This window comes from Oncorhynchus mykiss, chromosome 19 (assembly GCF_013265735.2).
Source record: "Oncorhynchus mykiss isolate Arlee chromosome 19, USDA_OmykA_1.1, whole genome shotgun sequence".
In the NCBI taxonomy this organism is placed as follows: domain Eukaryota; kingdom Metazoa; phylum Chordata; class Actinopteri; order Salmoniformes; family Salmonidae; genus Oncorhynchus; species Oncorhynchus mykiss.
Window position 1 is genome coordinate 66,663,300 of NC_048583.1, and position 22,726 is coordinate 66,686,025.

General features: G+C 42.5%; 1 protein-coding gene across 1 annotated transcript in view; it reads right to left on the bottom strand.

The window, feature by feature from the left end:
- slc4a11 (solute carrier family 4 member 11) overlaps positions 1 to 10,497 on the bottom strand; it is a gene marked incomplete at its 5' end in the record, with an annotated part of 95,140 nt that extends 84,643 nt beyond the window's left edge. The window contains 2 exons of the mRNA XM_036955439.1: positions 2,552 to 2,780; positions 10,423 to 10,497. Coding sequence (XP_036811334.1) covers positions 2,552 to 2,780; positions 10,423 to 10,497 — 304 coding nt within the window. The remainder of the gene's footprint in view (positions 1 to 2,551; positions 2,781 to 10,422) is intronic.
- Between the last annotated feature and the right edge of the window lie 12,229 nt (positions 10,498 to 22,726).

Genomic DNA, 22,726 nt, shown 5'->3' on the forward strand with positions numbered 1-22,726 from the left:
AGGGAGAGACAGTGAGAGACAGAGGGAGAGTCAGTGAGAGACAGAGGGAGAGTCAGTGAGTAACAGAGGGAGAGTCAATGAGAGACAGAGGGAGAGTCAGCGAGAGAGAGTCAGTGAGAGACAGAGGGAGAGTCAATGGGAGTGTCAGTGAGAGACAGAGGGAGACAGTGGGAGAGTCAGTGAGAGACACAGGGAGACAGAGGGAGAGTCAGTGAGAGACAGAGGGAGAGTCAGTGAGAGACAGAGGGAGAGACAGAGGGAGAGTCAGTGAGAGAGAGTCAGTGAGAGAGAGTCAGTGAGAGACAGAGGGAGAGTCGGTGGGAGAGTCAGTGAGAGACAGAGGGAGACAGTGGGAGAGTCAGTGAGAGACAGAGGGAGAGTCAGTGAGAGACAGAGGGAGAGTCAGTGAGAGACAGAGGGAGAGTCAGTGAGAGACAGAGTCAGTGAGAGACAGATTGAGAGTCAGTGAGAGACAGAGGGAGAGTCAGTGAGAGAGAGTCAGTGAGAGTCAGAGGGAGAGTCAGTGAGAGACAGTGGGAGACAGTGGGAGAGACAGAGGGAGAGACAGAGGGAGAGACAGTGAGAGACAGAGTCAGTGAGAGACAGAGAGAGACAGAGGGAGAGTCAGTGAGAGACAGAGGGAGAGTCAGTGAGAGACAGAGGGAGAGTCAGAGGGAGAGTCAGTGAGAGACAGAGGGAGAGTCAGTGAGAGACAGAGGGAGAGACAGAGGGAGAGTCAGTGAGAGAGAGTCAGTGAGAGAGAGTCAGTGAGAGAGAGTCAGTAGGAGAGTCAGTGAGAGACAGAGGGAGACAGTGGGAGAGTCATTGAGAGGCAGAGGGAGAGACAGAGGGAGAGACAGTGAGAGACAGAGGGAGAGTCAGTGAGAGACAGAGGGAGAGTCAGTGAGAGACATAGGGAGAGTCAATGAGAGACAGAGGGAGAGTCATTGAGAGACAGAGGGAGAGTCAGCGAGAGAGAGTCAGTGAGAGACAGAGGGAGAGTCAATGGGAGTGTCAGTGAGAGACAGAGGGAGACAGTGGGAGAGTCAGTGAGAGACACAGGGAGACAGAGGGAGAGTCAGTAAGAGACAGAGGGAGAGTCAGTGAGAGACAGAGGGAGAGTCAGTGAGAGACAGAGGGAGAGACAGAGGGAGAGTCAGTGAGAGAGAGTCAGTGAGAGAGAGTCAGTGAGAGACAGAGGGAGAGTCGGTGGGAGAGTCAGTGAGAGACAGAGGGAGACAGTGGGAGAGTCAGTGAGAGACAGAGGGAGAGTCAGTGAGAGACAGAGGGAGAGTCAGTGAGAGACAGAGGGAGAGTCAGTGAGAGACAGAGTCAGTGAGAGACAGAGGGAGAGTCAGTGAGAGACAGAGGGAGAGTCAGTGAGAGACAGAGTCAGTGAGAGACAGAGGGAGAGTCAGTGAGAGACAGAGGGAGAGTCAGTGAGAGACAGAGGGAGAGACAGAGGGAGACATAGGGAGAGTCAGTGAGAGACAGAGGGAGAGACAGAGGGAGAGTCAGTGAGAGAGAGTCAGTGAGAGAGAGTCAGTGAGAGACAGAGTGAGAGTCAGTGAGAGACAGAGGGAGAGTCAGTGAGAGACAGAGGGAGAGTCAGTGAGAGACAGAGGGAGAGACAGAGGGAGAGTCAGTGAGAGAGAGTCAGTAAGAGACAGAGGGAGAGTCAGTGGGAGAGTCAGTGAGAGACAGAGGGAGAGTCAGTGAGAGACAGAGGGAGAGTCAGTGAGAGACAGAGGGAGAGTCAGTGAGAGACAGAGTGAGAGACAGAGAGAGAGACAGAGGGAGAGTCAGTGGGAGCGTCTGAGGGAGAGTCAGTGAGAGACAGAGGGAGAGTCAGTGAGAGACAGAGGGATAGACAGAGGGATAGACAGAGGGAGAGAGAAGGAGAGACAGAGGGAGAGACAGAGGGAGAGACAGAGGGAGAGTCAGTGAGAGACAGAGGGTGAGTCAGTGAGAGACAGAGGGAGAGACAGAGGGAGAGTCAGTGAGAGACAGAGGGAGAGACAGAGGGAGAGTCAGAGGGAGAGTCAGTGAGAGACAGCGGGAGAGACAGAGGGAGAGTCAGTGAGAGACAGAGGGAGAGTCAGTGAGAGACAGAGGGAGAGATAGTGAGAGACAGAGGGAGAGAGGGAAAATACAAATGCCTGGATGCCCAACATTGAACCTTGATCCTTCCAACATGGCTCATGTCTGTCAGTTTATTTCTAAACACATCTCCCTCCATCCATCACCATCTCTGTTATAAACTATCATATAGACCTCATAGAGAGCTGTACAAGGTTAGGATTAGGATAAAGCTGCTCACTGTTAACCTCTGAGCTCCAGCACCAGTGAACAACATGCTCATGACCTGCCAATAACCTGTCATTAGAATGCTATAACCTGACATAGGGACCTCCATATAGAGCTCCTTACCGTTAACCTCCTGAGCTCCTGCGTCAGTGAACTACATGCACATAACCTGTCATTAAACTGCCACAACCAGTTATAACCTGTCATATAGACCTCATAAAGAGCTATGTAGTGTATTGCTCACCGTTAATCTCCTGTGCTCCTGCGTCGGTGAACAACATGCTCATGAACTCCTCAAAATGGCATCCTGGCTCGGCCGTGTGGCTGTCCTGCCCCATGTGATGCAACATCCTCTTCAGAACGTCGTCTAGCGCCGGCGCCGTTTCGTCCAATATGATGCTAGCTCTGGCCAGGAAGCCGTCCAGGTCTCGATGAGCCCTCACCTCCTCCTCAAAGTTCATCAGCTTCACGTACTGGGAGGGAAGGATTGTGGAGGTGGGTAGTTACACACACAGGCTTCACTTACCTTAATCACAGATTGGAACAGTGTTTCCGATGCAGTCGTTTATCTGTGGCGCTGCGCTACGGCAAAAAAATATATTTATTCTATGTTCTGAGGCGCACTACGAAGATGATAAAACTGGTGCTGAATAGAAACATCAGACAACCCCATAGTGGACTAGTTAATCTATTTACCTAGTGGGGTTGTTGCTGTGTTCTATGAGATAACTGGAGGCAACATACATTCTGAAAAGCAGTTCAAGCAAAGTGGGGAAATCAGAAGTTTTAATGAGATTTCCATTTAAAAGGAGAGGGATCCCAGATTATCATTAACAAGGAGAGGGATCCCAGATTATCATTAACAAGGAGAGGGATCCCAGATTATCATTAACAAGGAGAGGGATCCCAGATTTCCATTAACAAGGAGAGGGATCCCATATTTCCATTTAAAAGGAGAGGGATCCCAGATTTCCATTAACAAGGAGAGGGATCCCAGATTTCCATTAACAAGGAGAGGGATCCCAGGTATCCATTAAAAAGGAGAGGGATCCCAGATTTACATTAACAAGGAAAGGGATCCCAGATTTCCATTAACAAGGAGAGGGATCCCATATTTCCATTTAAAAGGAGAGGGATCCCAGATTTCCATTAACAAGGAGAGGGATCCCAGATTTCCATTAACAAGGAGAGGGATCCCAGATTTCCATTTAAAAGGAGAGGGATCCCAGATTTCCATTAAAAAGGAGAGGGATCCCAGAGTTCCATTACATTTCCATTAACAAGGAGAGGGATCCCCGATTTCCATTAACAAGGAGAGGGATCCCAGATTTCCATTAACAAGGAGAGGGATCCCATATTTCCATTTAAAAGGAGAGGGATCCCAGATTTCCATTAAAAAGGAGAGGGATCCCAGATTTCCATTAAAAAGGAGAGGGATCCCAGATTTCCATTAAAAAGGAGAGGGATCCCAGATTTCCATTTAAAAGGAGAGGGATCCCAGATTTCCATTAACAAGGAGAGGGATCCCTGATTTCCATTAAAAAGGAGAGGGGTCCCAGATTTCCATTAGATTTCCATTAACAAGGAGAGGGATCCCAGATTTCAAGTAAAAAGGAGAGGGATCCCAGATTTCCATTTAAAAGGAGAGGGATCCCAGATTTCCATTAAAAAGGAGAGGGATCCCAGATTTCCATTAGATTTCCATTAAAAAGGAGAGGGTTCCCAGATTTCCATTAAAAAGGAGAGGGATCCCAGATTTCCATTAAAAAGGAGAGGGATCCCAGATTTCCATTTAAAAAGGAGAGGGTTCCCAGATTTCCATTAAAAAGAAGAGGGATCCCAGATTTACATTAAAAAGGAGAGGGATCCCAGATTTACATTAAAAGGGAGAGTGATCCCAGAGTTCCATTTAAAAGGAGAGGGATCCCAGATTTTCATTAAAAAGAAGAGGGATCCCAGATTTCAATTAAAAAGGAGAGGGATCCCAGATTTCCATTTAAAAGGAGAGGGATCCCAGATTTCAATTAAAAAGGAGAGGGATCCCAGATTTCCATTAAAAAGGAGAGGGATCCCAGATTTCCATTAAAAAGGAGAGGGATCCCAGAGTTCCATTTAAAAGGAGAGGGATCCCAGGTATCCATTAAAAAGGAGAGGGATCCCAGATTTACATTAGATTTCCATTAAAAAGGAGAGGGATCCCAGATTTCCATTAGATTTCCATTAAAAAGGAGAGGGATCCCAGATTTCCATTAAAAAGGAGAGGGATCCCAGATGTCCATTAGATTTCCATTAAAAAGGAGAGGGATCCCAGATTTCCATTAAAAAGGAGAGGGATCCCAGATTTCCATTAAAAAGGAGAGGGATCCCAGATTTCCATTAAAAAGGAGAGGGATCCCAGATTTCCATTAAAAAGGAGAGGGATCCCAGATTTCCATTAGATTTCCATTAAAAAGGAGAGGGATCCCAGATTTCCATTAAAAAGGAGAGGGATCCCAGATTTCCATTAGATTTCCATTAAAAAGGAGAGGGATCCCAGATTTCCATTAAAAAGGAGAGGGATCCCAGATTTCCATTAGATTTCCATTAAAAAGGAGAGGGATCCCAGATTTCCATTAAAAAGGAGAGGGATCCCAGATTTCCATTAGATTTCCATTAAAAAGGAGAGGGATCCCAGTTGTCCATTAGATTTCCATTAAAAAGGAGAGGGATCCCAGATTTCCATTAGATTTCCATTAAAAAGGAGAGGGATCCCAGATTTCCATTAGATTTCCATTAAAAAGGAGAGGGATCCCAGATTTCCATTAAAAAGGAGAGGGATCCCAGATTTCCATTAGATTTCCATTAAAAAGGAGAGGGATCCCAGATTTCCATTAAAAAGGAGAGGGATCCCAGATTTCCATTAAAAAGGAGAGGGATCCCAGATTTCCATTAGATTTCCATTAAAAAGGAGAGGGTTCCCAGATTTCCATCAAAAAGGAGAGGGATCCCAGATTTCCATTAGATTTCCATTAAAAAGGAGAGGGATCCCAGATTTCCATTAGATTTCCATTTAAAAGGAGAGGGATCCCAGATTTCCATTAAAAAGGAGAGGGATCCCAGATTTCCATTAGATTTCCATTAAAAAGGAGAGGGTTCCCAGATTTCCATCAAAAAGGAGAGGGATCCCAGATTTCCATTAGATTTCCATTAAAAAGGAGAGGGATCCCAGATTTCCATTAGATTTCCATTAAAAAGGAGAGGGATCCCAGATTTCCATTAAAAAGGAGAGGGATCCCAGATTTCCATTAGATTTCCATTAAAAAGGAGAGGGATCCCAGATTTCCATTAGATTTCCATTAAAAAGGAGAGGGATCCCAGATTTCCATTAGATTTCCATTAAAAAGGAGAGGGATCCCAGATTTCCATTAGATTTCCATTAAAAAGGAGAGGGATCCCAGATTTCCATTAGATTTCCATTAAAAAGGAGAGGGATCCCAGATTTCCATTAGATTTCCATTAAAAAGGAGAGGGATCCCAGATTTCCATTAAAAAGGAGAGGGTTCCCAGATTTCCATCAAAAAGGAGAGGGATCTCAGATTTCCATTAAAAAGGAGAGGGATCCCAGATTTCCATTAGATTTCCATTAAAAAGGAGAGGGTTCCCAGATTTCCATCAAAAAGAAGAGGGATCCCGGATTTCCATTAAAAAGCAGAGGGATCCCAGATTTCCATTAAAAAGGAGAGGGATCCAAGATTTTCATTAAAAAGAAGAGGGATCCCAGATTTCAATTAAAAAGGAGAGGGATCCCAGATTTCCATTAAAAAGGAGAGGGATCCCAGATTTCCATTAAAAAGGAGAGTGATCCCAGAGTTCCATTTAAAAGGAGAGGGATCCCAGATTTCCATTAAAAAGGAGATGGATCCCAGATTTACATCAACAAGGAGAGGGATCCCAGATTTCCATTAGATTTCCATTAAAAAGGAGAGGGATCCCAGATTTCCATTAAAAAGGACTGTGATCCCAGAGTTCCATTTAAAAGGAGATGGATCCCAGATTTACATCAAATAGGAGAGGGATCCCAGATTTACATTAGATTTCCATTAAAAAGGAGAGGGATCCCAGATTTCTATTAAAAAGGAGATGGATCCCAGATTTACATCAAATAGGAGAGGGATCCCAGATTTACATTAGATTTCCATTAAAAAGGAGAGTGATCCCAGATTTACATTAAAAGGGAGAGTGATCCGAGAGTTCCATTTAAAAGGAGAGGGATCCCAGATTTTCATTAAAAAGAAGAGGGATCCCAGATTTCAATTAAAAAGGAGAGGGATCCCAGATTTCCATTAAAAAGGAGAGGGATCCCAGATTTCCATTAAAAAGGAGAGTGATCCCAGAGTTCCATTTAAAAGGAGATGGATCCCAGATTTCCATTAAAAAGGAGAGGGATCCCAGATTCCCATTAGATTTCCATTAAAAAGGAGATGGATCCCAGATTTACATCAAAAAGGAGAGTGTTCCCAGATTTCCATTAGATTTCCATTAAAAAGGAGAGGGATCCCAGATTTCCATTAAAAAGGAGAGTGATCCCAGAGTTCCATTTAAAAGGAGAGGGATCCCAGATTTCCATTAAAAAGGAAAGGGATCCCAGATTTCCATTAGATTTCCATTAAAAAAGGAGAGGGATCCCAGATTTCCATTAAAAGGAGAGGGATCCCAGATTTCCATTAAAAATGAGAGTGATCCCAGATTTCCATTAAAAAGTAGATGGATCCCAGGTTTTCATTCAAAAGAAGAGAGATCACAGATTTCAATTAAAAAGGAGAGGGATCCCAGATTTCCATTTAAAAGGAGAGGGATCCCAGATTTTCATTAAAAAGAAGTGGGATCCCAGATTTCAATTAAAAAGGAGAGGGATCCCAGATTTTCATTAAAAAGAAGTGGGATCCCAGATTTCAATTAAAAAGGAGAGGGATCACAGATTTCCATTAAAAAGGAGAGGGATCCCAGATTTCCATTAAAAAGGAGAGTGATCCCAGAGTCTCATTTAAAAGGAGAGGGATCCCGGATTTCCATTAAAAAGGAGAGGGATCCCAGATTTCCATTAAAAAGGAGAGGGATCCCAGATTTCCATTAAAAAGGAGAGGGATCCCAGATTTTCATTAAAAAGAAGAGGGATCCCAGATTTCAATTAAAAAGGAGAGGGATCCCAGATTTCCATTAAAAATGAGAGTGATCCCAGAGTTCCATTTAAAAGGAGAGGGATCACAGATTTCCATTAAAAAGGAGAGGGATCCCAGATTTCCATTAAAAAGGAGAGTGATCCCAGAGTCTCATTTAAAAGGAGAGGGATCCCGGATTTCCATTAAAAAGGAGAGGGATCCCAGATTTCCATTAAAAAGGAGAGGGATCCCAGATTTCCATTAAAAAGGAGAGGGATCCCAGATTTCCATTAAAAAGGAGAGGGATCCCAGATTTCAAGTAAAAAGGAGAGGGATCCCAGATTTACATTAAAAAGGAGAGGGATCCCAGATTTCAATTAAAAAGGAGAGGGATCCCAGATTTCAATTAAATAGGAGAGGGATCCCAGATTTCCATTAGATTTCCATTAAAAAGGAGAGTGATCCCAGATTTCAAGTAAAAAGGAGAGGGATCCCAGATTTACATTAAAAAGGAGAGGGATCCCAGATTTCAATTAAATAGGAGAGGGATCCCAGATTTCCATTAGATTTCCATTAAAAAGGAGAGTGATCCCAGATTTCAAGTAAAAAGGAGAGGGATCCCAGATTTCAATTAAAAAGAAGAGGGATCCAAGATTTCAATTAAAAAGGAGAGGGATCCCAGATTTCCATTAGATTTCCATTAAAAAGGAGAGTGATCCCAGAGTTCTATTTAAAATGAGGGGGATCCCAGATTTTCATTAAAAAGAAGAGGGATCCCAGATTTCAATTAAAAAGGAGAGGGATCCCAGATTTCCATTAGATTTCCATTAAAAAGGAGAGTGATCCCAGATTTTCATTAAAAAGAAGAGGGATCCCAGATTTCAATTAAAAAGAAGAGGGATCCCAGATTTCAATTAAAAAGGAGAGGGATCCCAGATTTCCATTAGATTTCCATTAAAAAGGAGAGGGATCCCAGAGTTCTATTAAAAAGAAGAGGGATCCCAGATTTCCATTAAAAAGGAGAGGGATCCCAGATTTACATTAAAAAGGAGAGGGATCCCAGATTTACATTAAAAAGAAGAGGGATCCCAGATTTCCATTAAAAAGGAGAGGGATCCCAGATTGCCATTAAAAAGAAGAGGGATCCCAGATTTCCATTAAAAAGGAGAGGGATCCCAGATTTACATCAAAAAGGAGAGGGATCCCAGATTTACATTAGATTTCCATTAAAAAGGAGAGGGATCCCAGATTTCCATTAAAAAGGAGAGGGATCCCAGATTTACATTAAAAAGGAGAGGGATCCCAGATTTTCATTAAAAAGAAGAGGGATCCCAGATTTACATTAAAAAGGAGAGTGATCCAAGATTTACAATAGATAAAGGCATATGGCATTATAGACGTATTATCAATAGATAAAGACATATGGCATTATAGACATATTATCAATAGATAAAGACATATGGTATTATAGATGTCAATAGATAAAGACATATGGTATTATAGACATATTATCAATAGATAAAGACATATGGTATTATAGATGTATTATCAATAGATAAAGACATATGGCAATATAGATGTCAATAGATATAGACATATGGTATTATAGATGTATTATCAATAGATAAAGACATATGGTATTATAGATGTATTATCAAAAGATAAAGACATATGGTATTATAGATGTATTATCAATAGATAAAGACATATGGCAATATAGATGTCAATAGATATAGACATATGGTATTATAGATGTATTATCAATAGATAAAGACATATGGTATTATAGACATATTATCAATAGATAAAGACATATGGTATTATAGATGTATTATCAATAGATAAAGACATATGGTATTATAGACATATTATCAAAAGATAAAGACATATGGTATTATAGATGTATTATCAATAGATAAAGACATATGGCAATATAGATGTCAATAGATATAGACATATGGTATTATAGATGTATTATCAATAGATAAAGACATATGGTATTATAGACATATTATCAATAGATAAAGACATATGGCAATATAGATGTCAATAGATATAGACATATGGTATTATAGATGTATTATCAATAGATAAAGACATATGGTATTATAGATGTATTATCAATAGATAAAGACATATGGTATTATAGATGTCAATAGATAAAGACATATGGCAATATAGATGTCAATTAATAAAATATTGAAGACTGGAATTAGGACTACATAAAGATCATCAAGGACATCAACCACCCTAGCCACTGCCTGTTCACCCCGCTATCATCCAGAAGGCGAGGTCAGTACAGGTGCATCAAAGCTGGGACCGAGAGACTGAAAAACAGCTTCTATCTCAAGGCCATCAGACTGTTAAATAGCCATCACTAACATTGAGTGGCTGCTGCCAACACACTGACACTGACTCAACTCCAGCCACTTTAATAATGGGAATTGATGGGAAATGATGTAAATATATCACTAGCCACTTTAAACAATGCTACCTTATATAAATGTTACTTACCCTACATTATTCATCTCATATGCATACGTATATACTGTACTCTATATCATCGACTGTATTCTTATGTAATACATGTATCACTAGCCACTTTATACTATACTATGCCACTTTGTTTACATACTCATCTCATTTGTACATACTGTACCCGATACCATCTACTGTATCTTGCCTATGCTGCTCGGTACCATCACTCATTCATATATCCTTATGTACATATTCTTTATCCCCTTACACTGTGTACAAGACAGTAGTTTTGGAATTGTTAGTTAGATTACTTGTTATTACTGCATTGTCGGAACTAGAAGCACAAGCATTTCGCTACACTCGCATTAACATCTGCTAACCATGTGTATGTGACAAATAAAATTTGATTCGATTTGATTTGATTTGATTTGATTTACTATCCCAGAAGGCATCATATTTTCCATCCCAGGAGGCTTTGAGTAACCATTCGAATCCTTACCTTTCTTGATGTGTTGAGTAGGACACAGCCGGAGTCATCAGCGTCTGGAGAAGAAGAACACAAGAATGAGTTACTATATACAGTTTTTTATAAAGTATCATCTGAAATAGTTTGGAGAATCTCACACTATATACCAAGGTATGTTTCTCTCAAGAACATGGATTGTGTGTCTCTCATTGAGAACAATGTACACTGCTCAAAAAAATAAAGGGAACACTTAAACAACACAATGTAACTCCAAGTCAATCACACTTCTGTGAAATCAAACTGTCCACTTAGGAAGCAACACTGTTTGACAATACATTTCACATGCTGTTATGCAAATGGAATAGACAACAGGTGGAAATTATAGGCAATTAGCAAGACACCCCCAATAAAGGAGTGGTTCTGCAGGTGGGGACCACAGACCACTTCTCAGTTCCTATGCTTCCTGGCTGATGTTTTGGTCACTTTTGAGTGCTGGCGGTGCTTTCACTCTAGTGGTAGCATGAGACGGAGTCTACAACCCACACAAGTGGCTCAGGTAGTGCAGCTCATCCAGGATGGCACATCAATGCGAGCTGTGGCAAGAAGGTTTGCTGTGTCTGTCAGCGTAGTGTTCAGAGCATGGAGGCGCTACCAGGAGACAGGCCAGTACATCAGGAGACGTGGAGGAGGCCGTAGGAGGGCAACAACCCGGCAGCAGGACCGCTACCACCGCCTTTGTGCAAGGAGGAGCAGGAGGAGCACTGCCAGAGCCCTGCAAAATGACCTCCAGCAGGCCACAAATGTGCATGTGTCTGCTCAAACGGTCAGAAACAGACTCCATGAGGGTGGTATGAGGGCCCGACGTCCACAGGTGGGGGTTGTGCTTACAGCCCAACACCGTGCAGGACGTTTGGCATTTGCCAGAGAACACCAAGATTGGCAGATTCGCCACTGGCGCCCTGTGATCTTCACAGATGAAAGCAGGTTCACACTGAGCACATGTGACAGACGTGACAGAGTCTGGAGATGCCGTGGAGAACGTTCTGCTGCCTGCAACATCCTCCAGCATGACCGGTTTGGCGGTGGGTCAGTCATGGTGTGGGGTGGCATTTCTTTGGGGGGCCGCACAGCCCTCCATGTGCTTTCCAGAGGTAGCCTGACTGCCATTGGGTACCGAGATGAGATCCTCAGACCCCTTGTGAGACCATATGCTGGTGCGGTTGGCCCTGGGTTCCTCCTAATGCAAGACAATGCTAGACCTCATGTGGCTGGAGTGTGTCAGCAGTTCCTGCAAGAGGAAGGGATTGATGCTATGGACTGGCCCGCCCGTTCCCCAGACCTGAATCCAATTGAGCACTGGGACATCATGTCATATGATACTTCACTATATAATACACACTATATGATACTACACTATAACACACACTATAATACACAACATGTGATACTCCACTATAATACACATTACAATACACACTATATGATACCACACTATAACACACACTATAATACACACTATATGATACCACACTATAACACACACTATAATACACACTATATGATAATTCACTATATAATACACACTATAATACACACTATATGATAATTCACTATATAATACACATTATAATACACACTATATGATACTCCACTATAATACACATTATAATACATACTATATGATACCACACTATAACACACACTATAATACACACTATATGATACTCCACTATAACACACACTATAATACACACTATATGATACTTCACTATAACACACACTATATACACTATAATACACACTATAATATACACTATATGATACTCCACTATAATACACATTATAATACATACTATATGATACTACACTATAACACACACTATAATACACACTATATACACTATAACACACACTATAATACACACTATATGATACTTCACTATATAATACACACTATAATACACACTATATACACTATAACACACACTATAATACACACTATATGATACTTCACTACAGTGCCTTGCGAAAGTATTCGGCCCCCTTGAACTTTGCGACCTTTTGCCACATTTCAGGCTTCAAACATAAAGATATAAAACTGTATTTTTTTGTGAAGAATCAACAACAAGTGGGACACAATCATGAAGTGGAACGACATTTATTGGATATTTCAAACTTTTTTAACAAATCAAAAACTGAAAAATTGGGTGTGCAAAATTATTCAGACCCCTTAAGTTAATACTTTGTAGCGCCACCTTTTGCTGCGATTACAGCTGTAAGTCGCTTGGGGTATGTCTCTATCAGTTTTGCACATCGAGAGACTGAAATGTTTTCCCATTCCCCCTTGCAAAACAGCTCGAGCTCAGTGAGGTTGGATGGAGAGCATTTGTGAACAGCAGTTTTCAGTTCTTTCCACAGATTCTCGATTGGATTCAGGTCTGGACTTTGACTTGGCCATTCTAACACCTGGATATGTTCATTTTTGAACCATTCCATTGTAGATTTTGCTTTATGCTTTGGATCATTGTCTTGTTGGAAGACAAATCTCCATCCCAGTCTCAGGTCTTTTGCAGACTCCATCAGGTTTTCTTCCAGAATGGTCCTGTATATGGCTCCATCCATCTTCCCATCAATTTTAACCATCTTCCCTGTCCCTGCTGAAGAAAAGCAGGCCCAAACCATGATGCTGCCACCACCATGTTTGACAGAGGGGATGGTGTGTTCAGCTGTGTTGCTTTTACGCCAAACATAACGTTTTGCATTGTTGCCAAAAAGTTCAATTTTGGTTTCATCTGACCAGAGCACCTTCTTCCACATGTTTCGTGTGTCTCCCAGTTGGCTTGTGGCAAACTTTAAACAACACTTTTTATGGATATCTTTAAGAAATGGCTTTCTTCTTGCCACTCTTCCATAAAGGCCAGATTTGTGCAATATACGACTGATTGTTGTCCTATGGACAGAGTCTCCCACCTCAGCTGTAGATCTCTGCAGTTCATCCAGAGTGATCATGGGCCTCTTGGCTGCATCTCTGATCAGTCTTCTCCTTGTATGAGCTGAAAGTTTAGAGGGACGGCCAGGTCTTGGTAGATTTGCAGTGGTCTGATACTCCTTCCATTTATCGCTTGCACAGGGCTCCTTGGGATGTTTAAAGCTTGGGAAATCTTTTTGTATCCAAATCCGGCTTTCAACTTCTTCACAACAGTATCTCGGACCTGCCTGGTGTTTTCCTTGTTCTTCATGATGCTCTCTGCGCTTTTAACGGACCTCTGAGACTATCACAGTGCAGGTGCATTTATACGGAGACTTGATTACACACAGGTGGATTGTATTTATCATCATTAGTCATTTAGGTCAACATTGGATCATTCAGAGATCCTCATTGAACTTCTGGAGAGAGTTTGCTGCACTGAAAGTAAAGGGGCTGAATAATTTTGCACGCCCAGTTTTTCAGTTTTTGATTTGTTAAAAAAGTTTGAAATATCCAATAAATGTCGTTCCACTTCATGATTGTGTCCCACTTGTTGTTGATTCTTCACAAAAAATACAGTTTTATATCTTTATGTTTGAAGCCTGAAATGTGGCAAAAGGTCGCAAAGTTCAAGGGGGCCGAATACTTTCGCAAGGCACTGTATATAACACACACTATAATACACACTATATGATACTCCACTATAATACACATTATAATACATACTATATGATACTACACTATAACACACACTATAATACACACTATATACACTATAACACACACTATAATGCACACTATATGATACTACACTATAATACACACTATATGATACTACACTATAATACACACTATATGATACTACACTATAACACACACTATAATACACACCATATGATACTACACTATAATACACACTATAATACACACTACATGATACCACACTATAACACACACTATAATACACACTATATGATACTTCACTATATAATACACACTATAATACACACCATATGATACTACACTATAACACACACTATAATACACACTACATGATACCACACTATAACACACACTATAATACACACTATAATACACACTATAATACACACTATATGATACTTCACTATATAATACACACTATAATACACACTATATGATACTTCACTATAATACACATTATAATACATACTATATGATACTACACAATAACACACACTATAATACACACTATATACACTATAACACACACTATAATACACACTATATGATACTTCACTATATAATACACACTATAATACACACTATATGATACTACACTATAATACACACTATATACACTATAACACACACTATAATACACACTATATGATACTTCACTATATAATACACACTATAATACACACTATATACACTATAACACACACTATAATACACACTATATACACTATAACACACACTATAATACACACTATATACACTATAACACACACTATAATACACACTATATGATACTTCACTATATAATACACACTATAATACACACTATATACACTATAACACACACTATAATACACACTATATACGCTATAACACACACTATAATACACACTATATACACTATAACACACACTATAATACACACTATATACACTATAACACACACTATAATACACACTATATACACTATAACACACACTATAATACACACTATATGATACTTCACTATATAATACACACTATAATACACACTATATGATACTACACTATAATACACATTACAATACATACTATATGATACTACACTATAACACACACTATAATACACACTATATACACTATAACACACACTATAATACACACTATATACACTATAACACGCACTATAATACCCACTATATACACTATAACACACACTATAACACTATAATATTTCTGCGTTTGATGCAGAAAAACACTGGTTCCAACTCGCGCAATATGACTACAAAATATCTAGTAAGTTACCTGTAAACTTGTTCCAAACATTTCAAACAACTTTCCTAATACAACTTTAGGTAATTTTTAACATAAATAATCGCTAAAATTTAAGACGTGATAAACTGTGTTCAATGCCGGACGAAAACAAAGTGGAGTGTGCTTTCAGGTCGTGTGCCTCTAACAAACAGTACACTTCACTCGACCCTCGTTCGGAACTGCTCTACTTCTTCATTACACAAAGGAATAACATCAACCAATTTCTAATGACTGTTGACATCTAGTGGAAGCGAAAGGAACTGCAAACAAGTGTCTTAGAAATCCAAATCCCCGTATAAAACCCACTGACCTCAAAATATTTATATTTTCCTGGATGTTTGTCCTCGCGGTTTCGCCTGCCAAATAAGGTCTGTTATACTCACAGACATCATTCAAACAGTATAAGAAACTTCAGAGTGTTTTCTATCCACATCTACTAATAATATGCATAACCTAGCTTCTGGGCCTGAGTAGCAGGCAGTTTACTTTGGGCACGCTTTTCATCCAGACGTGAAAATACTGCCCCCAAGCCTTAAGAAGTTTTAAGAACAAATTCGTATTTACAATGATGGCCAACAGAAGTAGATAATTAACAAAGGTGAAATAAACAATACAAATTAACAGTAAACATTACACACCACTGTGCCCACGAAGATTTATGAACAGAGCCCCAGGACGAGCTTGCTTAGGGGACTCTTCTCCAGGTTCATCTCTCTGCAGGTGATGGCTTTGTTATGGAAGATTTGGGAATAGCTTCTTTTTAGGTGGTTGTTGAATTGAACCGCTATTTTCTGGATATCGGCCTAATTCTGCATTGTTTGCTGTTTAAATCGGCAGTGTATCAAATACTTGTTCTCTAACCTTCTATTGGTTGCAAAAATTTTGTATAGTAATTTAAATTGAACAATTAGAAGTTTTGAATCCGGCGTTTTGCGCATCAATTCATAAACCAAAATCTCTTCCCAACTATTTTGCAATTTATGTGTCACGCCCTGACCTGAGTATTCTTTGTTTTCTTTATATATTTTGGTTAGGTTAGGGTGTGACGAGGGTGGTATGTGTATGGGTTCCCAATCAGAGGCAGCTGTTTATCGTTGTCTCTGATTGGGGAACCTATTTAGGTTGCCATTTTCCAGTTTGGGTTCGTGGGTTATTGTCTATGTGATGTTGCATGTTTGCACACAGTATTGATAGCGGTCACGGTCGTCTTATTATTTTGTTTGTTTGTTTGTTTGTTTGTTTGTTTGTTTGGTGTTCTTCGTGTTCATTTGCCTAACATTAAAATAATGTATTCACACCACGCTGCGCTTTGGTCTCCTCACTACGACGATCGTGACAATATGGCACAGCTGTCCGTTTTTGGTCCTTTAATGAAATTGGTATATGTTTTTATTCATCACACTTCTCTTTAACTATTTATGTTCTTTAAAAAAGGCCGACATACAAGTTCCTTACTTTTTTCCCCTTCTACTTGCCTCTTCCATTTTTATGGTAATGCTGCAATTACCACAAAATCCATGTCTGTGTTAGCTGCATGTGTGACATAACTCCACCAGTCCTATTTAAGATATCATTCACTAAAATTATACCTTTTTTTTAAATTTCTTTGAAAAATACTTTTTTTTAATCAATTAGTATATTTGATTTTAACCACAATATGTGTTGTATTATTTGTTCTGTCTTTTCAGGTGGATTAAACTGAAATTGCAACCAACTGTCTAAGGCTTGTTTAAAAAAATAACGATATTTTAGAGATGATTTCCTTTTCAAACAACCAAAAGTGAGCCGCTGTAATCTGAATAAAGGGGAAAAGGCCATTCTTGAACATAGGATGAGACATTCCTACCAATTTACTAGAGAACCAGTTTGGATTTAAGTATAACTTTTGTATGACTAATGCCTTTAGTGAGAGGTCTAATGCTTTAATATTTAATCATTTCTGCCCTCCGAATTCATATTCGTTATATAAATAGGCCCTATTCATTTTGTCTGGCTTGCCATTTCAAATAAAATGAATATGTTTTGTTCGTATAATTTAAAAAGCAGACCACTAGGTGTAGGCAAAACCATGAGCAAATAGGTAAACTGTGATATGACTAAAGAGTTAACCAGGTATTATCCTTTCCAAGGTAGCAAGATCTTATCTATTTTCCTAACTTTCTATAAAAATCTATTGGAGTGAGATAATTTCTTTCTTTTGGGATTTGTATACCGAGTATGTCCACATCTCCGTCAGACCATTTAATTGGTAAACTACTCAGGGGAAGCTCGGGACTGAGGGGAAGCTCGGGACTGAGGGAAGCTCGGCACTGAGGGAAGCTCGGCACTGAGGGGAAGCTCGGCACTGAGAGGAAGCTCGGCACTGAGAGGAAGCTCGGCACTGAGAGGAAGCTCAGGCAGGTAGTTGGATCTGGCAGATCCTGGCTGGCTGGTGGTTCTGGCAGATCCTGGCTGACTGGCGGTTCTGGCAGATCCTGGCTGACTGGCGGTTCCGGCAGATCCTGGCTGACTGGCGGATCCTGGCTGACTGGCAGATCCTGGCTGACTGGCAGATCCTGGCTGCTCCATGCTGACTGGCAGCTCTGGCTGCTCCATGCTGACTGGCAGCACTGGCTGCTCCATGCTGACTGGCAGCTCTGGCTGCTCCATGCTGACTGGCAGCTCTGGCTGCTCCATGCTGACTGGCAGCTCTGGCTGCTCCATGCTGACTGGCAGCTCTGGCTGCTCCATGCTGACTGGCAGCTCTGGCTGCTCCATGCTGACTGGCTACTCTGGCTGCTCCATGCTGACTGGCTGCTCTGGCTGCTCCATGCTGACTGGCTGCTCTGGCTGCTCCATGCTGACTAGCTGCTCCATGCTGACTGGCGACTCTGGCTGCTCCATGCTGACTGGCGGCTCTGGCTGCTCCATGCTGACTGGCGGCTCTGGCTGCTCCATGCTGACTGGCGGCTCTGGCTGCTCCATGCTGACTGGCGGCTCTGGCTGCTCCATGCTGACTGGCAGCTCTGGCTGCTCCATGCTGACTGGCTGCTCTGGCTGCTCCATGCTGACTGGCTACTCTGGCTGCTCCATGCTGACTGGCTTCTCTGGCTGCTCCATGCTGACTGGCTGCTCTGGCTGCTCCATGCTGACTGGCTGCTCCAAGCTGACTGGCGACTCTGGCTGCTCCATGCTGACTGGCGGCTCTGGCTGCTCCATGCTGACTGGCGGCTCTGGCTGCTCCATGCTGACTGGCGGCTCTGGCTGCTCCATGCAGACTGGCGGCTCTGGCTGCTCCATGCAGACTGGCGGCTCTGGCTGCTCCATGCAGACTGGCGGCTCTGGCTGCTCCATGCAGACTGGCGGCTCTGGCTGCTCCATGCAGACTGGCGGCTCTGGCTGCTCCATGCAGACTGGCGGCTCTGGCGGCTCCTTGCAGACTGGCAGCTCTGGCGGCTCCTTGCAGACTGGCAGCTCTGGCAGCTCCTTGCAGACTGGCAGCTCCTTGCAGACTGGCAGCTCCTTGCAGACTGGCAGCTCCTTGCAGACTGGCAGCTCCTTGCAGACTGGCAGCTCCTTACTGGCAGCTCCTTGCAGACTGGCAGTTCTGAACAGGCGGGAGACTCCGGCAGCGCTGTAGAGGCGGAAGGCTCTGGCAGCGCTAAACAGGCAGGAGACTCCGACAGCGCTGGAGAGGAGGAAGGCTCTGACTGCGCTGAACAGGCGGGAGACTCCGGCAGTGCTGTAGAGGAGGAAGGCTCTGGCAGCGCTAGATAGGCGGGAGACTCCGGCAGCGCTGGAGAGGAGGAAGGCTCTGGCAGCGCTGGACAGGCGAGGCGCACTGTAGGCCTGATGCGTGGTGCTGGCACTGGTGGTACTGGGCCGAGAACACGCACAGGAAGCCTGGTGCGGGGAGCTGCCACCGGAGGGCTGGTGCGTGGAGGTGGTACTGGATAGACCGGACCGTGCAGGCGCACTGGAGCTCTTGAGCACCGAGCCTGGCCAACCTTACCTGGTTGAATACTCCCGGTCGCCCTGCCAGTGCGGCGAGGTGGGATAGCCCACACTGGGCTATGCAGGCGAACCGGAGACACCGAGCGCAAGGCTGGTGCCATGTAAGCCGGCCCAAGGAGACGCACTGGAGACCAGATGCGTAGAGCTGGCTTCATGACACTTGACTCGAGTCTTACTCTAGCCCGGCCGATACGCGGAGCTGGTATGTACCGCACCGGGCTATGCACCCGCACTGGAGACATCGTGCACACCACAGCATAACACGGTGCCTGCCCGGTCTCTCTAGCCCCCCGGTAAGCACAGGAAGTTTGCGCAGGTCTCCTACCTGGCGTAGCCATACTCCCTGTGAGCCCCCCCCAATACATTTTTGGGGATGACTCTCGGGCTTCCATCCGCGTCGCCGTGCTGCCTCTTCATACCAGCGCCTCTCCGCTTTCGCCGCCTCCAGTTCTTCTTTGGAGCGGCGATATTCTCCAGGCTGTGCCCAAGGTCCTTTTCCATCCAATATCTCCTCCCAAGTCCAGAAGTCCTGTGATCGCTGCTCCTCCTGCCGCTGCCTGTCACCACGCCGCTTGGTCCTGTTGTGGTGGGTGATTCTGTAACGGTTTTCTTTAGGTGAAGGAGAGTCAGACCAAAATGCAGCGTGGTATTCTTGCTACATATTTAATAAAGAAGAAACCACGAACAATACAAAAACAACAAACGTAACGTGAAAACCTATACAGCCTATCTGGTGACAACAAACACAGAGACAGGAACAATCACCCACGAAACACTCAAAGAATATGGCTGCCTAAATATGTTTCCCAATCAGAGACAACGATAAACACCTGCCTCTGATTGAGAACCACTCCAGACAGCCATAGACTTTGCTAGGGATCCCCACTAAGCCACAATCCCAATACCTACGAAAACCCCAAGACAAAACAGACCACATAAATAAACCCATGTCACACCCTGGCCTGACCAAAATAATAAAGAAAACACAAAATACTAAGACCAGGGCGTGACACATACATTGAACAATAACAATAAGCATACAATAGAGGACATGTGCAGGTTGATTGGTCTGTCAGACACTGTCCCTCATCTTATGGCAGGCAGCAATGTAGTGCGCTGCCAACCCACAGCTCTCTGCGTCCTCCCCCAACAGGACGGGTAGCCTACTCTCATCAGAGAGGTCTTTGAAACCTTGAATAAGGGTTTCAAATTTGGAGAAATGTCACTCTCTAATTGTTATATATTTTTCACATTTTGTCAGGAAATGCAGCTCCGTCTCAGGTTCTGCTGTGGTGCTGTGGTTGCACAGCCTTTCCTCTACAGGGAGCCAGGATTTCCTGTGTCTACCCTTCTCAATGGCAAGGTTGTGCTCTCTCTATCTCTCTCTCGCTTCTCTCTCTCTTTCACTCTTACAGCACTAGTCGGATTCATACCAGACAGAAACACAAATCCCAGCTCCGCTCCCAGTTCTCTGCTCACACACACACTTTAACATCTGCATTCTGGAAGAGAAATACTGAATGCCACACCAAGCCTGAAAACCACAATGAAACACATAATATCTCTGTAGTGTATCTCTCTACCCAACACACAACAGCAACTGTCTGATTCTGAAAGATCAGCTACACACAAAAACATAAACGTCTCCACGTTCCCTTCCCCTCTCAACCCTATAGCAGGTGTAAGGGAACCCAGAGGATCTCTCTCTCTCTCTCTCTCTCTCTCTCTCTCTCTCTCTCTCTCTCTCTCTCTCTCTCTCTCTCTCTCTCTCTCTCTCTCTCTCTCTCTCTCTCTCTCTCTCTCTCTCTCTCTCTATCTCTCTCTAGAGGAGAAGAGAGGGTTGGCTGGTCAACTCACCGGATGGCAAGAAATTAAGAACTTTGCTGGGTTCCATAGTTGAGTGCAGCATTTCTCCACTAGTCAACCATCATGTTATCCTGTTCTGATGACTGTCTCCTCTCAGACAATGACTCAGTCTTGAGCCGGCCTCCCCACAAGAAAACCACTGGGTCCTAGTGTAGAACCTTTTACACACACCTTTACACACACACACACACACACACACACACACACACACACACACACACACACACACACACACACCCCCCCCCCCCACACACACACACACACACACACACACACACACACACACACACACACACACACACACAAACACACACACACACTGAGGGACTTGCAGGGGATGTGAGAGCAGCAGGTGCTCCTGATGGCTGGGAGGAGAGATGTCTGTTTGTGACAGACTGGAACCAGCTAATAAAATACAAGGGCTACGTCCCAAATAGTTCCCTTTTCCAGGGTCCAAGAGTAGTGCAGTATATAGGGTATATGGTTACATTTATATAGGGTATTTGGTTCCATTTATATAGGGTATATGGTTCCATTTATATAGGGTATATGGTATATAGGGTATTTGGTTACATTTATATAGGGTAGATGGTATATAGGGTATTTGGTTACATGTATATAGGGTATATGGTTACATTTATATAGGGTATATGGTTCCATTTATATAGGGTATATGGTATATAGGGTATTTGGTTACATTTATATAGGGTATATGGTATATAGGGTATTTGGTTACATGTATATAGGGTATATGGTTCCATTTATATAGGGTATTTGGTTCCATTTATATAGGGTATATGGTTCCATTTATATAGGGTATATGGTATACAGGGTATATGGCTACATTTATATAGGGTATATGGTTCCATTTATATAGGGTATATGGTTACATTTATATAGGATATATGGTTCCATTTATATAGGGTATATGGTTACATTTATGTAGGGAATATTGGTGACATTTATATAGGGTATATGGTGTATAGGGTATATGGTTGCATTTAAATAGGGTATACGTTATATAAATGGAACCATATACCCTATGTACCATATACCCTATATAAATGTAATCATATACCCTATATACCATATAACCTATATAAATGGAACCATATACCCTATACCATTTATATAGGGTATATGGTTCCATTTATATAGGGTATATGGTATATAGGGTATATGGTTCCATTTATATAGGGTATATGGTATATAGGGTATATGGTTACATTTATATAGGGTATATGGTTACATTTATATAGGGTATATGGTTACATTTATATAGGGTATATGGTATATAGGGTATATGGTTACATTTACATAGGGTATATGTCACGCCCTGGCCATAGTATTTTGTGTTTTCTTTATTATTGTGGTTAGGCCACGGTGTGACTTGGGTGATTATGTGTTTTTTCCTTGTCTAGGGGTTTTTGTAGATTGATGGGGTTGTGTTCAGTGTAGTATTCTAGGTAAGTTTATGGTTGCCTAGAGTGGTTCTCA